This window comes from Eumetopias jubatus, unplaced genomic scaffold (genome assembly GCF_037043125.1).
Source record: "Eumetopias jubatus isolate StellerSeaLion01/CBP00866 unplaced genomic scaffold, mEumJub1_p1.0 scaffold_3, whole genome shotgun sequence".
NCBI lineage: Eukaryota > Metazoa > Chordata > Mammalia > Carnivora > Otariidae > Eumetopias > Eumetopias jubatus.
In genome coordinates this window covers 140,623,589-140,638,999 of record NW_028274809.1, presented here as the reverse complement: position 1 = coordinate 140,638,999, position 15,411 = coordinate 140,623,589, and the positions used below count along the sequence as shown (strand labels likewise).

The window sequence follows — 15,411 nt, the reverse complement described above, 5'->3', positions numbered from 1 at the left end:
GTGAAATTTCATAGTTTCCAATCTTAAGGGTTCATGAATGTGATATTACGGTGTCCCTGGCTTTGGCTCTTGAAGACAGAGCGCTGGCTGAGTGATCCCTGGTCTGCCTCAATGAATCTTTTTCACATCTTTCTCCTGCATTATTAATGGCCATCCTGCCTTAACTTTGTAACATTTTATTTACTTGTCCCAATGCCTGTCTCTTCTCCTAGACTGGAGTTCCATGAAGACAGGCGTGCTGTGTTGTGTGTCGAGCATTTATCCAGCAAAACCCAGGTGTTCAGTGAATAAGTGAGAAATGAGCCAGATTCTTCTTGTGAAAATTTTTAGGCTATATTGTATCACTTTCAATATGCCTATGGACCTGTTCATGAGTGTATTATAGACCCAGAAAACAAGTTTCAGAAATAATAAAAAACACATACAGCAATGGACAAGACATTTTTATATGTTTTTTACATCAAGGGAACACTTTGCCTCCAAAACTTTAAGGTTATATAACATGGCTCCCTATAGAAAATAAATCAAATTAAAAATAGGGAATAAATATCTAAAAGGATGAAACAGGCCCAGGTGTTTAACCTGAGAAATATTTAAACCGTGGTCCTATTCCTTATCTAGATCTAAGAAGTCTTGGCCTCAACGTCTGATTGACCTGGGGCTTTCATAACCATTATGTGTTAAGGATCAGGTCTGACAATTAGGTACAAAACAAATAAATGAATGAAAGGATGGGAAGCTCAAAGTTTATCTTAGCGGCACAAAGAAGTAGAGACAAGTGGCTGATGTGAAGACCCAGAAATGTTAAAAATCCCTATACTAATTGTGATCAATATGCTTCTATACATTTGAACAGTTAAATATCGGCTGAAAGTACTTACTACAGTAGTCAACTAACTCATAACATTTTTTGACATTTTACTGCCCTGGGACTGAATGGGAGCTGTTTTCTTTTTTCATTTTTTTTTTTTTTTTGCACAAAAATGATCAATATCAGAATTCTACTTTACCTACACTTAGCCAAGCACTTACAACCTGTTGCCACCTTCACATATGTCAGCTCCTGTAATTGTCACAGCAGCTCAACAGATTAGGAAACTAGAGATCAGAGTGCTCTGATATATGCCTGAAACAGGAAGACCATAAAAAGTGTCCGTTATAATAAAAAAATCACTGAAGCATCATTTTGATCCAGGTGAAAATGTATATTCTATGTATAAAAGCACAGTTTTATTAAAATACTAAGTAAAAACCTCAATTATGAGAACAATAAAACACTATGTTCTAATGATATAATTTGGCTTCCTAAGAAGAAAATAGAATTGTTTCAACTGACGGTACCAAAAAGATGTTAAAATCAGTAATAAGATATACTGACCTCTTATGCCCTTTGACCTGAGACACTGAGAAGGGTATACCACCTCTGTGGTCTTCTTGCTAAAATTGTATAACCTTAATTTAATCAGAAGAGAACATCAGACAAACCCATATCAAAGACATCCTGCAAATAACTAACCAGTACTCTTAAAAAAAAAAAAAATGTCATGGGTATGAAAGAAAAAGAAAGAAGGCAGAACTGTCCTATTCATTTTTGGTATTTTTGGTGTATTCAGATCATCAGTCTGGAGACCAGCTGCCAATGACACAGTATTGGAAGTATAAATGTAGGGTTAAGAAATTGGAATAATTCCCTATCACATTCAGGATATTAGCTAAACTTTATGATGCAAACTTGTTTTTATATTATTTGCAATCTTCCCTAAACAGTTATAATCAAAAGATGATTCTCTGTTAACTAGAAACTCCGGTTAACGAATTGAAAACGACTTTACACTAAGCTAAATTTATAGATGTCATTTCTTACAAAGGCTCTATGTCTTTTCCAAATCAGTTATCTGAGCTCAGATGATTAGAATTAGGATGGCTATTTCTATTGTCCTAATGGGAAAGCAGACCTACAAGGGAAGTAAAACAAAAAAAGGCAGGGGTGGGGTGTGGGGTGTGGGGTGTGGGGTGTGTGTGTGTGTGTGTGCGTGCGTGCTGGGGATTGAAGCCAGGAGGAAGGAAACACTATTCCCTTAAAACACATTCTTTAGCCTGTGAATACTACTAGATGCTCCAGGCCAAAAGTGAGCAGCTTGCTTCTAAACAGATTTTAATTTTTAATCCAGTGGAATAGGTCAGATGCAGCTCTCCAACCTGGAGGCCCTGGCCCAGAACCTACCTGCCCCAAGGCAGTACTGCAGGTCTGCTAGTAATGGTCACCTTTGGGTAAATGCAATCTCCTGGCAGCCGCGTGGCTCTGGGGGCTCTGATCCCAAGGAGCAGTAATAAAAGTTGGATGAGATCTCACAGTAGGGTGGGGGTTCTCTCCTACGATATTTTTGTAGGAGTGAGAAAGGACATAGCCAATCAAAAAACATTTTTTAAAGGGGAAGAAGGAGTGGGGATATCTATGTTTGAAATAAAATTCTAATAAAGATCAGCTTTACTACTTAATTAAATTTAGGTAGAGGCATATATGTTGGTCCAAACATGATATTCAGGAGACAAATCGTCTGACAGGGAAAGATCTCCAGGGGAATCAAACATCTAAATGTAGGGGGCACTGAACAGAGCAGTCCCCAGAGTGTCCAGACATGGAGCTAAAACAAGCAAGGAGGAAAGGAATCGGACCAATTCCCAAACTTTTCACAGACCTCAGATTAGCTGGGTTTTAGTGCAGCAGGTCTCAGCTGTCCTTGGAAATGAGAACACATTTTAAAAGCTGCATTTGAATTTTAAAGGTAATCAACACTTCTGCATTGTTTACTGAAAAAGGTCAACACGCCCATGTCTTATTTATGCAAGGCAGAACCTCAGTCTAAAAGCACTTGGTTTGCCACATGGCATTTGCTGAGAATGTGTTAAATGCATAGTTCCAGAAGCGAGAATATTATTTCTCAACTCAGTGAATGCATTATTAAAGGACCGCTGCTGTGTCCTCATGGGGAGACGGAGAAGAGGCAGGCGGTGACCCTGCGTGCTGAATGCAAAGGGACACTGACTGAGTCACTCACTATAAATTCACAGCCACAACACCAAACCCACACGACTCCGCCCCTCTTCAGTTCCCTTTTGGCCAATTTAGAAAAAAAGAAAAATGGAAACATTTAAATAAAACCCATCTAAAACTTCAGTGCCAAGTGCACTGTCTTTAGTTCTCTGGACAAGTGTCTCATGGAGATTTGTGCCTGGTGTCCTTTCCCATATTTTGGGAACTGCATGAACATTCGCCATCAGTCCTCAATTCTTCCTGCAGATCAGAAGTATAACATACTGACTCCTTCCAGTAAGATTGTGTTGAAATCATCAAATGCCCACGCAAGTAATTTTTTATTAACCGAACCTGAAATAATACATGATACATACCTATTTTATGACAATGAGAAGAGTTATGCACTGTAGTTAGCCGAGAGTATCTGTTGTATAAATTAAAAATCTTCTTAGAAGTAAGTCCAGTGTTTTAAATAGACTATGGAAAAGCATGAAATTAATCCCGTGTGAGTTTTGACTGGAACACAGGTGAGCCTTTACATTCTAGGAGAAATACTTCTCTGCAATAGACAAATTCCCTGATAAATTCAGAAATTATCCTTTTTACATAAATACTGTTCATTTAGAAAAATGATCTCTTTAAACTATTCTCTTAGTGCATTTTTTATACATAATTTGATGTATAGATAATAGATTTACATACAACTGTTCCAGTATACATCTTCTATATAAAGCAGAGTGAATCTGTGACAAAAATTCCTACCCTATTCTGGTGTGGGGAGCAAATAAATGACCAGTATCCCCAAGAGCATGGTGCCATATGCCTAGTTTTATGTAACGCTTTCCTCTTAAAAATAAGAATATAAAAAAACTCGTCTTTGGGAACTTCAGGAAATTTCAGAAGACTATGGTTTTTACATTACACTTTGATTGGATATATTTTCCTCAACCTCAGAATTCTTATATTAAAAGAGCTGATGCTGACATAATGTGGTCCAACGCCATCCATATGTATAGAACTCCCAGTGCACATCATCCACTCTGCTCTCTGCAGGTGACACAAGATGAATCAGGCACCACAGTCCACCAGTCCTGCCTTCCAAGAGCCCACAGCTGGGCTGGCAGGACAGACAGCTGGATAACTGGGGGTAAAGGAATGGAACTATATTCCAGTGGTGTGAAGAAAATGCTCTGGCAGCTTAGAATAAAAAGCAAGGATTCAGGAAGGGGACATGGGAGTAGGGAGGGCAGAGGCTCAGCAGAGAAGATGACATTTGAGCTGGGTCTTAAAGGATGAGTCAGATTAGACCAGGCAGACGGGAGCATTCCACGTTGGAAAAAACAATTCAGCCCATGCATGCCAAGTTTTAAAAATCAGACTTTTAAGAGTGTTTTACTTCAGGCAGGCCTCGGTGGCTCAGTCGGTTAAACATCTGCCTTCAGTTCAGGTCATGATCCCATGGTGTTGGGATCGAGCCCCACATTGAGCCCCATACTGAGCCCCGCAACGGGCTCCCCACTCAGTGGGGAGTCTGCTTCTCCCTCTGCCCCTCCCCCTGTTCATGTGCTCTCTCAAATAAGTAAATAATTTTTTTTACAGTGTTTTTCTTCAAAAAGATTTAAGTTTGCAAAGCCTAACATGAGATAAGATCACAGACTGGATGGTTTCTTTCTCACCAGCCTGCCCTTCTCCCAAGAACCCTAGATGTTTAGTAAGGCCGTGTAATTATAAGGAGCAGAGAACTGAGAGCCCCTTGGTAGGAGCAGAGAAACTGAGAATCCTTCCGGAACTGAAATAAGACTGGGAACCAGCACTACAGGCCTGTAAGGACAAGTGCTCGCGCTGAAATGAGAAAAAACATACTGCAATGATCACGCCTTTTCGGTCTGCTTAAAATGCAAGTTAATCTCTTTAAGAAAGAGGCCCTGCCAAGAAAAAAGCCTGCAAAGTGTCATCCACTAAGGGGTCTGTAAGAATTCTGCTCTGTGCTAAGACCTATTTATTGGTCAGAAGGGAGGAGGGTGAGGAGAAATCAAGAATTTCCTTTCAGTGACTGAGTCACTCTGGTACTTGAGTGCAGGTGAAGGCTGGGCTGCAGCCTTCCTGTTTTGTACTATGCCCATCTTCTGCCACAGAGGGAAGGGGGAGGGGGAAAACAAGGTCGGATAGTCCTGGAGAGGGAAAGGAGGTCTGGGAAGTCCCTGTCCTCAGCTGGGTTCTAGGCACCGGCTCTAGGCCCTGAGGATTCTAGGGCTCAAGGGAGGATGGCTGGTTAGTGGCTGAGAGATGAAGAGGGAGACAGGACTTTGATAGGCTTCCGTAGTGCCTAGAAGCTAGCCAAACCAGAGGAACATTCAGTTAGCTAGAACCTAAATATAACAGGTAATATTTTGCTTATCCCTATTTTATAAAATGAAGTTCATCCATTCATATTGGTATTATTTTCAAAGGGGTACATGTATGTGTGAGTGTATGTGTGTGCACATGAGAGAGGTTAAAAAAAAGAGAGTGAGTGTCTGGATTGTGTACATTGTTTATGTTTCTTTGGGCCATCTGTAGGTAGAGTCAAGTTGCAGGAAGGACACATTTAGGATGCCTCAGAGATGTTTTCTTTTATTCTTTTATTATTCCCCATATGAAAGGAGGCGGCTTCTGAGAGGTGCGTGATTGGCCCCTGAGCCCATGGGGCCCCCATGCCTCCTCCCCGGGCGTGCAGGCTATGGGGCACCGTGCAGGGCTGCTCTAGGCTCTCAAGGCTTGGATTCTGGCTCCCAGTTTTGGGGGTCTGCTGCTGACTCACTGCATGAACTGGGGCCGGTCACAGTTTTCTCAGGTAAAAAAACGCAAAGCCAGGGCTTGGATTTTAGAGACTTTTCATGGCGGTTTCCTCCTGAAGTGTTCTCTGATTCGGTAGCACAATATGATGTTCTAAAGAGATGTTTTCATCCTTCCGGGTTTTACATACTCACATTCAAGAGCCACCGTAATAATAACAATGCCCCACCTAGTGTCCAAACGGGGAATACTGGTCCAGGATTACACAGTGGGGAACGGCTCTCGGCCCTCCCTGGCATGCGGGCGTGGAATGGCAGTTGACAGAACGGATGCCTCCCCCCCCCGGGGGGGGGTCTTTATATCTCACTGACCCAAGTTGGTGACAAAGGAGATTTCTGAAAAGGCTGGGTTTTACAACTCTTAAGGGTGATGTACCACGCTAGCACAATAAGACTTTTATTAAGGTTGCAGAGAATGATCTTTCCTAACATTTTTACTGGCAGCGATGGCCATGAACATAAAAGAGCCTCAGGTGGCTGGAGATCAGAAGGCAGCACCTTGCTGATGGACAGTGAGAAGGGGTTCTGGGTGTGCCCCAAGCAACCCAGCCACGTTTTAGCATCTTGCTGAGATTTTCACATACAGAACCTGTGAGTCTGGCAGGGTTTCAATTCCCTCACCTTTCCCTTTTCATTTCTTTCCTTCTAAATGCTCTCACACAAGGAAAATGGGTCTGATCATTAACAGCTAACCACATGCTCTTAGAACTTCCCACATTCCTTACCACTCTGTCCCTCTTCCGACTTAAGGCCACCCCACAGCAAAGAAACCACGGGAAGGAATGAACACAAATACTGGGACAATGCATCCTCCTGTGTTTGACTCTCCTGTGCTGCTTTTTCTTCACTAAGTGCAGGGGCAATTGAATTTTTATATTGCCGTGCAAAAATCGTTGCATTTTGGGACCTGCCTCCCTCTCGGAAGCCAGGTCAAGTATTCCGTGGAATACTTGTACAGCGTCTCCTGCATGCCACACTGTCTTCATGATGTCTGGGCTGAGAGAACATAATGAGCCCAAACTCGGAAATTCTCCATCATGCTGCCCATCCTGCCCACAGCATTGTGACCTAGATTACCGGAAGCACGTTTCACTTCTTGTGACCAAGTTCGCAACGGCAGAGATTTTTCTCCTTGTTTATTATACTTAAGCCTGCTTCTCCTGATTGTTGAACCCATCCCAGCAGCTGCTTATCTTTCGGAATTCTGCAATGCTGACCAGGCTGACAGCCGGAAAAACTCACCTGCCTGCTGACCGGCTTTGATCTCTTCTTACTAAACTGGTTGCTTCTCTGTGACCTCCCTCACCAGTCTGCCTTCCATCCTTACCTTCCAGTCAATCACTTGGAATTGTATGATTTACTAGCCCAATGCGACTTCTGCTCATCCCTGAATCTGCCTCCACGTGATCCATATTTCAAAACTCACTTGATTCCAGGGTGTCCCAAATTGTCCTTAACTCCCTCATCACACATTCCATATACCTGCTCCATGATCTTCATGCTCATCCTGAGAGCAGCATGCCCTCTGACTGAGTTCAGGATGATGATTTCTGCTCAGTCCCACTGATCTCAGTACAGGTCTGGTGAGCTGTGGTATTCTTGAGTACAACTATTACCTGGTAACCAGTGACTCAGGAGGCTCAAACAGAAAACTGGCAAATGAGATTTGCCTTAGAGGGCCACCAGAACACAGTGACCATGGATAAATACTGAAGAAAGAAGACATCTGGAATATTTACTGAACATCTAGAATGGTGCCTGGTACATGATGGGGATTCAAAAAAATTTTGGCAAGTTATGTATGGGTGTCTTTTAAATAACAAATTGTAAATGTTTGGAGCTATGATTGGATATTGTCAGCTCCTTCTGGTTAAAGAATCTATCTGATTCATATTGATATCCCCAGGGCCCAGCACAGTGCCTAGTACATAGTAGGGTGATAGATATTTGTTGAATTAAAATGACTTTGTTGAAAAGAGTATGTCAAAGGTACTTCCGGAAGATGTCTAATTTCCCAGGAGTCTTAGATGCGGTAGGACAACTTACCACGTCGAGACAAAACTATCAGATTGGTTGGACCCCTAAATCTACAATATTCTTGAGGGACTAGAGCCTGTGACTCTACCAAATGGGTATGAACCACAACAAGGGAAGAATAGGAACTCTTCAGTGACCTAATGTACATTCCCCTCCTGCCGGGAGCCTCTGCACCTTCAGGTTTGGCCTGGGATGCAAGACATCCTTCTGGACAGCTACTAACTCATAAGCAAAAATAGGAAGCTGGGTTTGGCCATGCATCTCTTATGTCTGACACATGGATGAGCATGAAACAGCCAGCTATGGGCCCTCTAATGGAGCCCAACACAGTTGTCAAAACAGATGGATGGCAAAGGGCCAAGAATGTAACGCCCTTAGTGAATGGTGTAAGGCTAAGTGGTTTAGGACACTTAATTTTTTGTTATAGTTGAAGCTATCCAGAAATGTAGGGAACACTATACTTAGGTCATTCAAGGGTGCAAGATTTTCAAACTATATTAGAATGTGTTAGCACCCATTTCGCATAAACTATAAAGCATCCATTTTTAAAATACTCATAGCAATCAATGCTTTTAATTGAGCAGAAAAAACATATAGAGATATAGAAATATTTAGTCCGAGCTGTGGTTCCTGACAGTCATCTTCACAGATAAATTTCCACAATGGATGTTTCAATTAAGACAGTAATATTTATTGAAAGGTAAGCCATAAATGCATAGCCACTTGAAACATTATTGAACAGAAGTAATTTATACTGCAGCTGGTATACTGCATTTGAGCCCTGCTTTGATTTTATCAGCATTTGTCAATTAATCAACGTGAACCTTGTAAAACATGTTCTCTTATTAGTGGAAACAAGCAATTGCTTGCAGACTTTGAAGGAAAGGTCATTTAATAATTTGCTAATTGTGCAAAGATAGATTTAAATTTAAAAAAGAAAGGCAAACTCCCATTACCGCTGTGCATAAACGCGACTTTAAGTTTAACCTTGCTCCCTTAAATGTGGTCCATGGTTCCATTTTTGTTTTCATTTTTAACTGAATAGCAGAAAAAGATTAAGACAGAAAAAAAAGTAACCTCCAGATTTTAAATTTATTTTAAGAAACTTTTTGTTGTCACCTTTCCCATTTCAAAGGAGTTGCTATCCTTGAGGCTACGGTTCTCAACGAATCAACTGTATTTTCTTGGCAAAAAAAAAAAAAAAAAGAAAGAAAAAAGACAAAGCAAAAGAAATAGAAAACAGCAGCACAAAAGAGCCATACAGTGGCAATGTTCTGTCTCCTTCTTTCTGTTTTGTTTTTTTATTTGCCTCACCTCATCCTTCATCCTGCTAGATGAGATGTCAGCCCCTGCTTCTGACGGCTGGTTCATTTTAAGTTCAGTGAGAAAGAAGCTGAGTCAAGTTCTCCCCGGCAAGCCCCACACCAGCACACTGGCCGACGCCCCCCACCACCCAGAAAGTGCTTCAACTTCCAGCGCCACTAAGTGCTCAGCGGTCACCCACGGGGACGCCACCACGTTTAAAACGGGGAACATACCTCGGAGAGCAATTTCTACACCGGGGTCTGCAGGGCTAAATCGAGAAATCCGCACCATCTTAGAAGTGTCTGTGACACCGAAGATGAGCTCGCACGCTCTGAGGCCTTTGTAAGAGAAAGAATTTTGTACGGAGTTTACAGAGACAACATCTGTGGAATGGAGATGGGTCTTGCCAGACCTGGTCTGGGCAAGCTACTTTGCTGCATAGCTCCTTTTATAAGAGCTACGAGGCCTGGGCTGCTCTCTGCCTGCTCAAACTGGCTTATCAATCCATTCCATTCCGTTCTGTTCTCCGTTCTAAATAAGTCATTATTTCAGGCACATTTCCCTAAGCAGATGCAAACACTCTTTTCCTGTGTGAGATTCCCTTGGGCGAATTGGGCTTCTTGGAAAAGGGTCAAGGAGCAATCAAACAAAATACCTACTGAGAAACAAGCCTGTGGTTTCAGGGGATGCTGTCAGTCACACAGGCCAGGAGTCAAATTTTAGACACTGTGCGGGCCGCAATCTTGAGTGTGATAGGGCCGGTGATGGGGAGCACACTGCTGCTATCTGCAGCCAAAGTTTCTTTTTTGGTCATAAGCAATAGGTTTATTTTTTCCCCCAGCTTTATTGAGGTAGAACTGGCAGAAACCATTGTATAAATTTAATGTGTACATACAGTGGTGATAGACAGATAGAGAGATAGATAGTGAGGGATGACCACAATAAAGTTAGTTAACAAATCTATCACCTCACACAGTTACCTTTCTGTGTGCCTGGTGAGAAGGGCTTATGTCTTAAGGAAACAAAACTGATAGTCTTAACACAATGGAAAAATTTCCTTGTCTAATATTTCTAATTAAATGCTGCTAATCAAATTCTAATTTCTTAATTAAACTGTAATAAAAACTTTTATAAGGGAAAAGTTATCATTCAATTGCTATCTTCTGTTCTCATCATCTTATCTAACAAATGTGGGCTATTTCTGAAATAAATAGTCATTACATTTCTTTTTTCTTTGAGTCAGAGGGAGAAAAGTACCTCTGATGTTCTTTTAATATTTCCTTTTATTCACTTCACCTTCAGTTAGCTCACTTCCATATATCAAGATTCTTTTCCAAACAGGAGAGACAAGACGCACAGGCAAAGGGGGGCAGGCAGGTGGCCCACCTTCAAGAAACAGAAGAGCTGCTCCCAGGCAGGGGTTACTTCCACCTAAAACACACATACCATATTACGAAGCCACAGGCAAAAATGAATGGAGGTGGATGGCAGGTTTTCATTTGTTTTCCTGACATTCTGTAAATAAATGTGTGTGTTTCAACTCAAACGGTTCCATTATCTTGGAGGTCTTAACCATTTGTAATAGCGGTTTCTGAAGTGTTCAGAGCCTATGCTCGAGGAGTATTATGGGCATTCAACGTAGTCATGCTACCTGAAGCAGGTTTACAACTTTGTTCATGTTTATCCTTGATCATCTCCATTTAAAAGTAAGTTCAGGCTCGTGATGTGGCTGAAGCATCCTCTGATGTTTCAGTTTGTTGGTCAGCGCCCCCCCAACACCCCCGAACATCTGGCTCTGCTGGGTACCCTCACACTCTTCACATGAAACTACAATTGGCAAGGTCAAGGCAGGGGGCGGGGGGCGGGGGGAATGGTGGCCAGCGGTGCTAAACTAAGAAACATGTTTAAAAAAGGGCAGCCTTGTTTGAAAATGTACCCGGGATTTTGGTTGTCTTCAGGTGTGATGAGGCCAGCATTTTAGGAGATACTTGCCAATGAAAAGACAGTCTGCTATGTCCAGTTCCCAAGAGGAGGGGGGCGTGCAGTGCCAAGATGGCCTGGAGGCACTGGGGTCAGCTGGAATCAGAGGGGATAAGGGGGGAACATGGCAATTAACTTGTTTGTGGTTTCTGCAGGAAAGGCAAAGCAAGGCAAGGCAAGAGGTTTAGGATTGGCTAGTTTGCATAATTTCAGTGGGTTCTATGGTATACAGTTGGTTCCTAACTGTCCAGTACCTGGCCCTGAGGTGATTTAGGGCAGGGGGATAATATTCTGGACTGCAAGAGCCTGATAAAAGGAGGCGGGTGGGGGCATAGACTCAGGATTGCTTGACATCAAAAGGGTGTTCCTAGGCCAATTGAATTAGCTAACCCTGCAAGGACAGTGCCTTCCCCAGGATCTGCGAGGCCCTAAGATGTCCAAGTATCATAAAATACAGACAACAAAAAACAAGATTAATACAACCCTGTTGGAAACACTGCCATAAGAAGCATAAAAACAAAGTTTCTCAGACTCCACTGTGCAGAGAAATCACCAGGGTATTCTGTTAAACTACATGCTGATTCATTAGATCAGGTGGGGTTTGAGACTTTGCATTTCCAATAAACTCCCTGGTGCTGCTGGGACCATACTTTGAGAACTCAGGGATAAGAATGTCACTATAAGTCTGCTCTGGGTCACCTTCTGCAGGGAAAAGGGAAGGACTTAACATTTACTGAACCCTGCTGTGCACCAGATACTGCTGGGCACTGAATATTCAGACTTTATCTTGTTTCATTGGGACAACACCCTTGGCTCATAGCAAAAATTATCCCAATGTTATAGGAAAGAACTGAGGCTCCGGGTGATTAAGTCACCTGCGATGGGTCACTTAGCTAAAAGTAAGAAGTTATAAATGTATCTGACCTAAAAACTTTTTTTTTTTTGATCCCACTACAACATCAGTACAGATGGTACCACTCTGATGGAAAATAAAAAGTCTCGGCTGATAAAAGCTTCATGAAGTATAAAGTCCATGGACTTGAATCATGGGGCACTTACAACTTGACTTTTGAAAAGAGGGGAAATTCTAAATGGTGTTCATCTCAGGACCAGAAATAAATGGTGCTGACTAAATAACTTATATTTTATTATAGCCATTCGAGAAACTCTGCAAATGGGACTCCCTCTGAAACTAGTGTTTTTATTTTAAGAAGTGACGCATGTACATGGTAAGATATATACAACAGAAGTTACTCTTCCTCCCAAATGCCCTTAGTTCTACAGCTCAGAGAGAACTATTGTTAGGTTTGCGTAACCTTCTAGAGATTCTGGACAAATAATAAGATTCTATGCAAATAACTCACTTTTTCATACAAATTCATTCATACAGTAATTTTAAGGCACTGCGGGGCGGGGGGGGAAGCAGTAAATAAAACACACAGAATCCCTCATGTACCTTACATTCCAGTAGGGAATATAGATCATAAACAAGCAAGTAAAATAAATATATGGTATGTCAAATAGGGCTAATGCTAATGGAGCAAAAGCGGGAGAGGGGATGCCTGTGAGTATCAACGCAGTGGTTAAGGACAACCTAACCGAAACAGTGATACCGCAGTAAAGACACGAAGGAGATCCTTCTGTTCCATGCTGACTTTTCCCTGGTACGTGTCAAAGCTCTCACCGTATCAGAACGGAACAGGTCTACCTCATTCTCTTTAGTGGCTCCACAGTATGCCACTGTTTGCATATAGGAATGTTCTAGATTAATCCCATTGTGTAATTTGTTAAGATGATCAGTTAGTGGTCATAAAAAGATTGGGGAACGTGGCATCGAACCTGATGAAGCAGAAAGGGACTTCATTCAGCTGGGTGTGAGAAGCTGTGGATGTAAGTAAGTCCCAGTGTGCCATTTGCCCTGCATGCTCATGTTATCACTGAGTATTCTCCCCTTTCCTGCCTCATCTTAGCCTATGCTACTGTCCACCAGGCACAGGGTGATGTCTAGAAGCTCCTCTAGTGGCGGGGGGGTGTCAAGGCGACATCCTGTTTGCAATTTTCCTCAACGCCAGGCTACCTGGAGTCCTTGCAGAGTCAAAGAAAAACTTCGCCCCTCCAGGTGACAAGCTTTCTACATCCCCCACAAAGGAAGCAGAAGCAAACATTTTAAGGAGCAGTTAACCCTCTGGGCTCTGAAGGCAATCTTCCCCTTTAGGAGAAAGCATATAAGCTTCCCTAAAACAAAAACAAACAAAATCCGTACCTTCCAGTAATATTTATTTATATGGATGCAGATGTTTAACTCTGCGCCGTATGACTGAACAGATTCCACATTTAATGAAAGATTAATTTATTCATTTAATTATTATCTGAGGCAGTACCTGGATTATGTCAGCAATCTGCCAAGCTCTGTAGGAGGAATAAATATCAGTGCAATATGGCTCCTCCCCCTGTCACCTTCTAGCCTTTTAGCAAAGACAGAACAAGAAAAAAACAAAACAACATAACCAAACACAACACACTAGGATTGTGGCAAGTGCTGCCAAAGGCAATACAACAAGGATTAAAATAAAGGAGAGAATGCTCTGATCTGGCGCCCCTCAAAGACCCTTCAGAGAGGAATCTGAGCCAAGATACAAAACGGGTAAAGTGGAACAAGGGGACTCTGGGACTGGGTGGGTGTGTGTGTGGATACGTGTGAGCGGAAGGTGAGCAGAGGCCCAGGTAAGGGGGAGTACAGATGCTGCATGGGAGCGTGCAGTGGCTCTGTAGAGCTTAAATACCGAATGTGGGGTGTGCTTGTGGGTGACGGGCAATGTTGCTTGGAGTGTGACCAGCAGAGGGTCCAAAGGCCCCTACTTTGTTATTAGATGTGGGATAAATAAATTAGTTCTGAAAGAGATCCAAAAAGGCACCATCAGCTTCTTCTTTTTTTTTTTTTTTTTTTTTTTTGGTGTATGGGCGCAAGAGAGGGCTGTACACTTTGGTTTTACAACCTCTATTTCTAATTCCAGTAATTTTTAAAACCTACTTCATACTTCTCAAAATAATGTATGCCTATAGTTTAAAAAAGCACATAGTATTATTATGGTAGTATAAGGCCTATAACTAAAAACAACCATCCCTTCTGTCACCTGTCCCCACCACCTCTTTCCTGCTCCTCTGAGGACATGTTTTTTGGTTTGCTTTATTATGAAGGAGAGTTATTTGCCAGAGTGAGCTCATTAAACAGGTAAGTCTTTTGCCCCACCCAGTTAGTTACTGTCAGTTTGATTAATCTATGTGCTTGTCCAGAGGAGAGAGACTAACCAGTAACTAATCCATCCCTCCCCACAAGGTGGGTGAATCCTGCTATAGGAGAAAAAAACTACTTTTCACTTCCAATTCTGATATTTGGTTCCATATTTTTAAATAATTAGTACATACTGATATTTCTCAAGTCACTGTTTTTAGAGATTATCTTCTGTCTCACTAGGAGGCAAAGAAAAATTTAGCATCCTTGTACCATCACCACCTCCTAACAAGCTTCTGCCCACATCTCTCTAGTATGTTAAAGTAGCGATTTGGGGCTGAATCAAAATTCTGTGTTTAGATTGTTATGACAACACAGTAATTATTTACTATCAAGCCACGTAGTGTAAGAAAACACTTCCTATCTTGTACAATATTTAGTTTTTCCTTTCTTCTTTTTTTTTGGTCCATTAATAACTGCTCCTGAACTTTCCATACAAACTATAAAAACCCTATTAAAACCATTTTTTTTCCCGATGATCAACGCCATCAGTTAATCTGTCACATCTATTCTTCCCTGGAGGAGCCTCCCATTGAGTTGTCTGGTCTAGCGGTTTCCCAGGCCAGCGCCCACCTGTTGTCCTGGGGCTTCTTTTTAACACCATCTTGCGAAATCCCTGCGCCTCTCGCCTGTGTTGGGTCCCCCGTTTCCTGGATCCCATGGCTTCCTCTTTCTTGGATTACATCCTCATTTTTGTAGAGCACATTCTCTAGTAGCTTCCTGAGAAAAGGTACATGGGAGGTAAATTCGTTGAGACCTTCCTTGAGCATCTGAAAACGTCTTAATTCTACTCTCACGCTTGCCAGTTAAGCTTGTCATTAAATCCTAAGTAAAAGGGGCGCCTGGGTGGCTCAGTCGTTAAGCGTCTGCCTTCGGCTCAGGTCATGATCCCAAGGTCCTGGGATCGAGCCCCACATGGGGCTCCC

General features: G+C 42.2%; 1 protein-coding gene across 1 annotated transcript in view; it reads right to left on the bottom strand.

Moving 5' to 3' along the window:
* The window catches only part of ENOX1 (ecto-NOX disulfide-thiol exchanger 1), a 251,530-nt gene extending 236,384 nt beyond the window's left edge, over positions 1 to 15,146 (bottom strand). The window contains exon 1 of the mRNA XM_028106142.2: positions 15,059 to 15,146. Within this exon, the coding sequence (XP_027961943.2) occupies positions 15,059 to 15,146 (88 nt within the window). The remainder of the gene's footprint in view (positions 1 to 15,058) is intronic.
* Between the last annotated feature and the right edge of the window lie 265 nt (positions 15,147 to 15,411).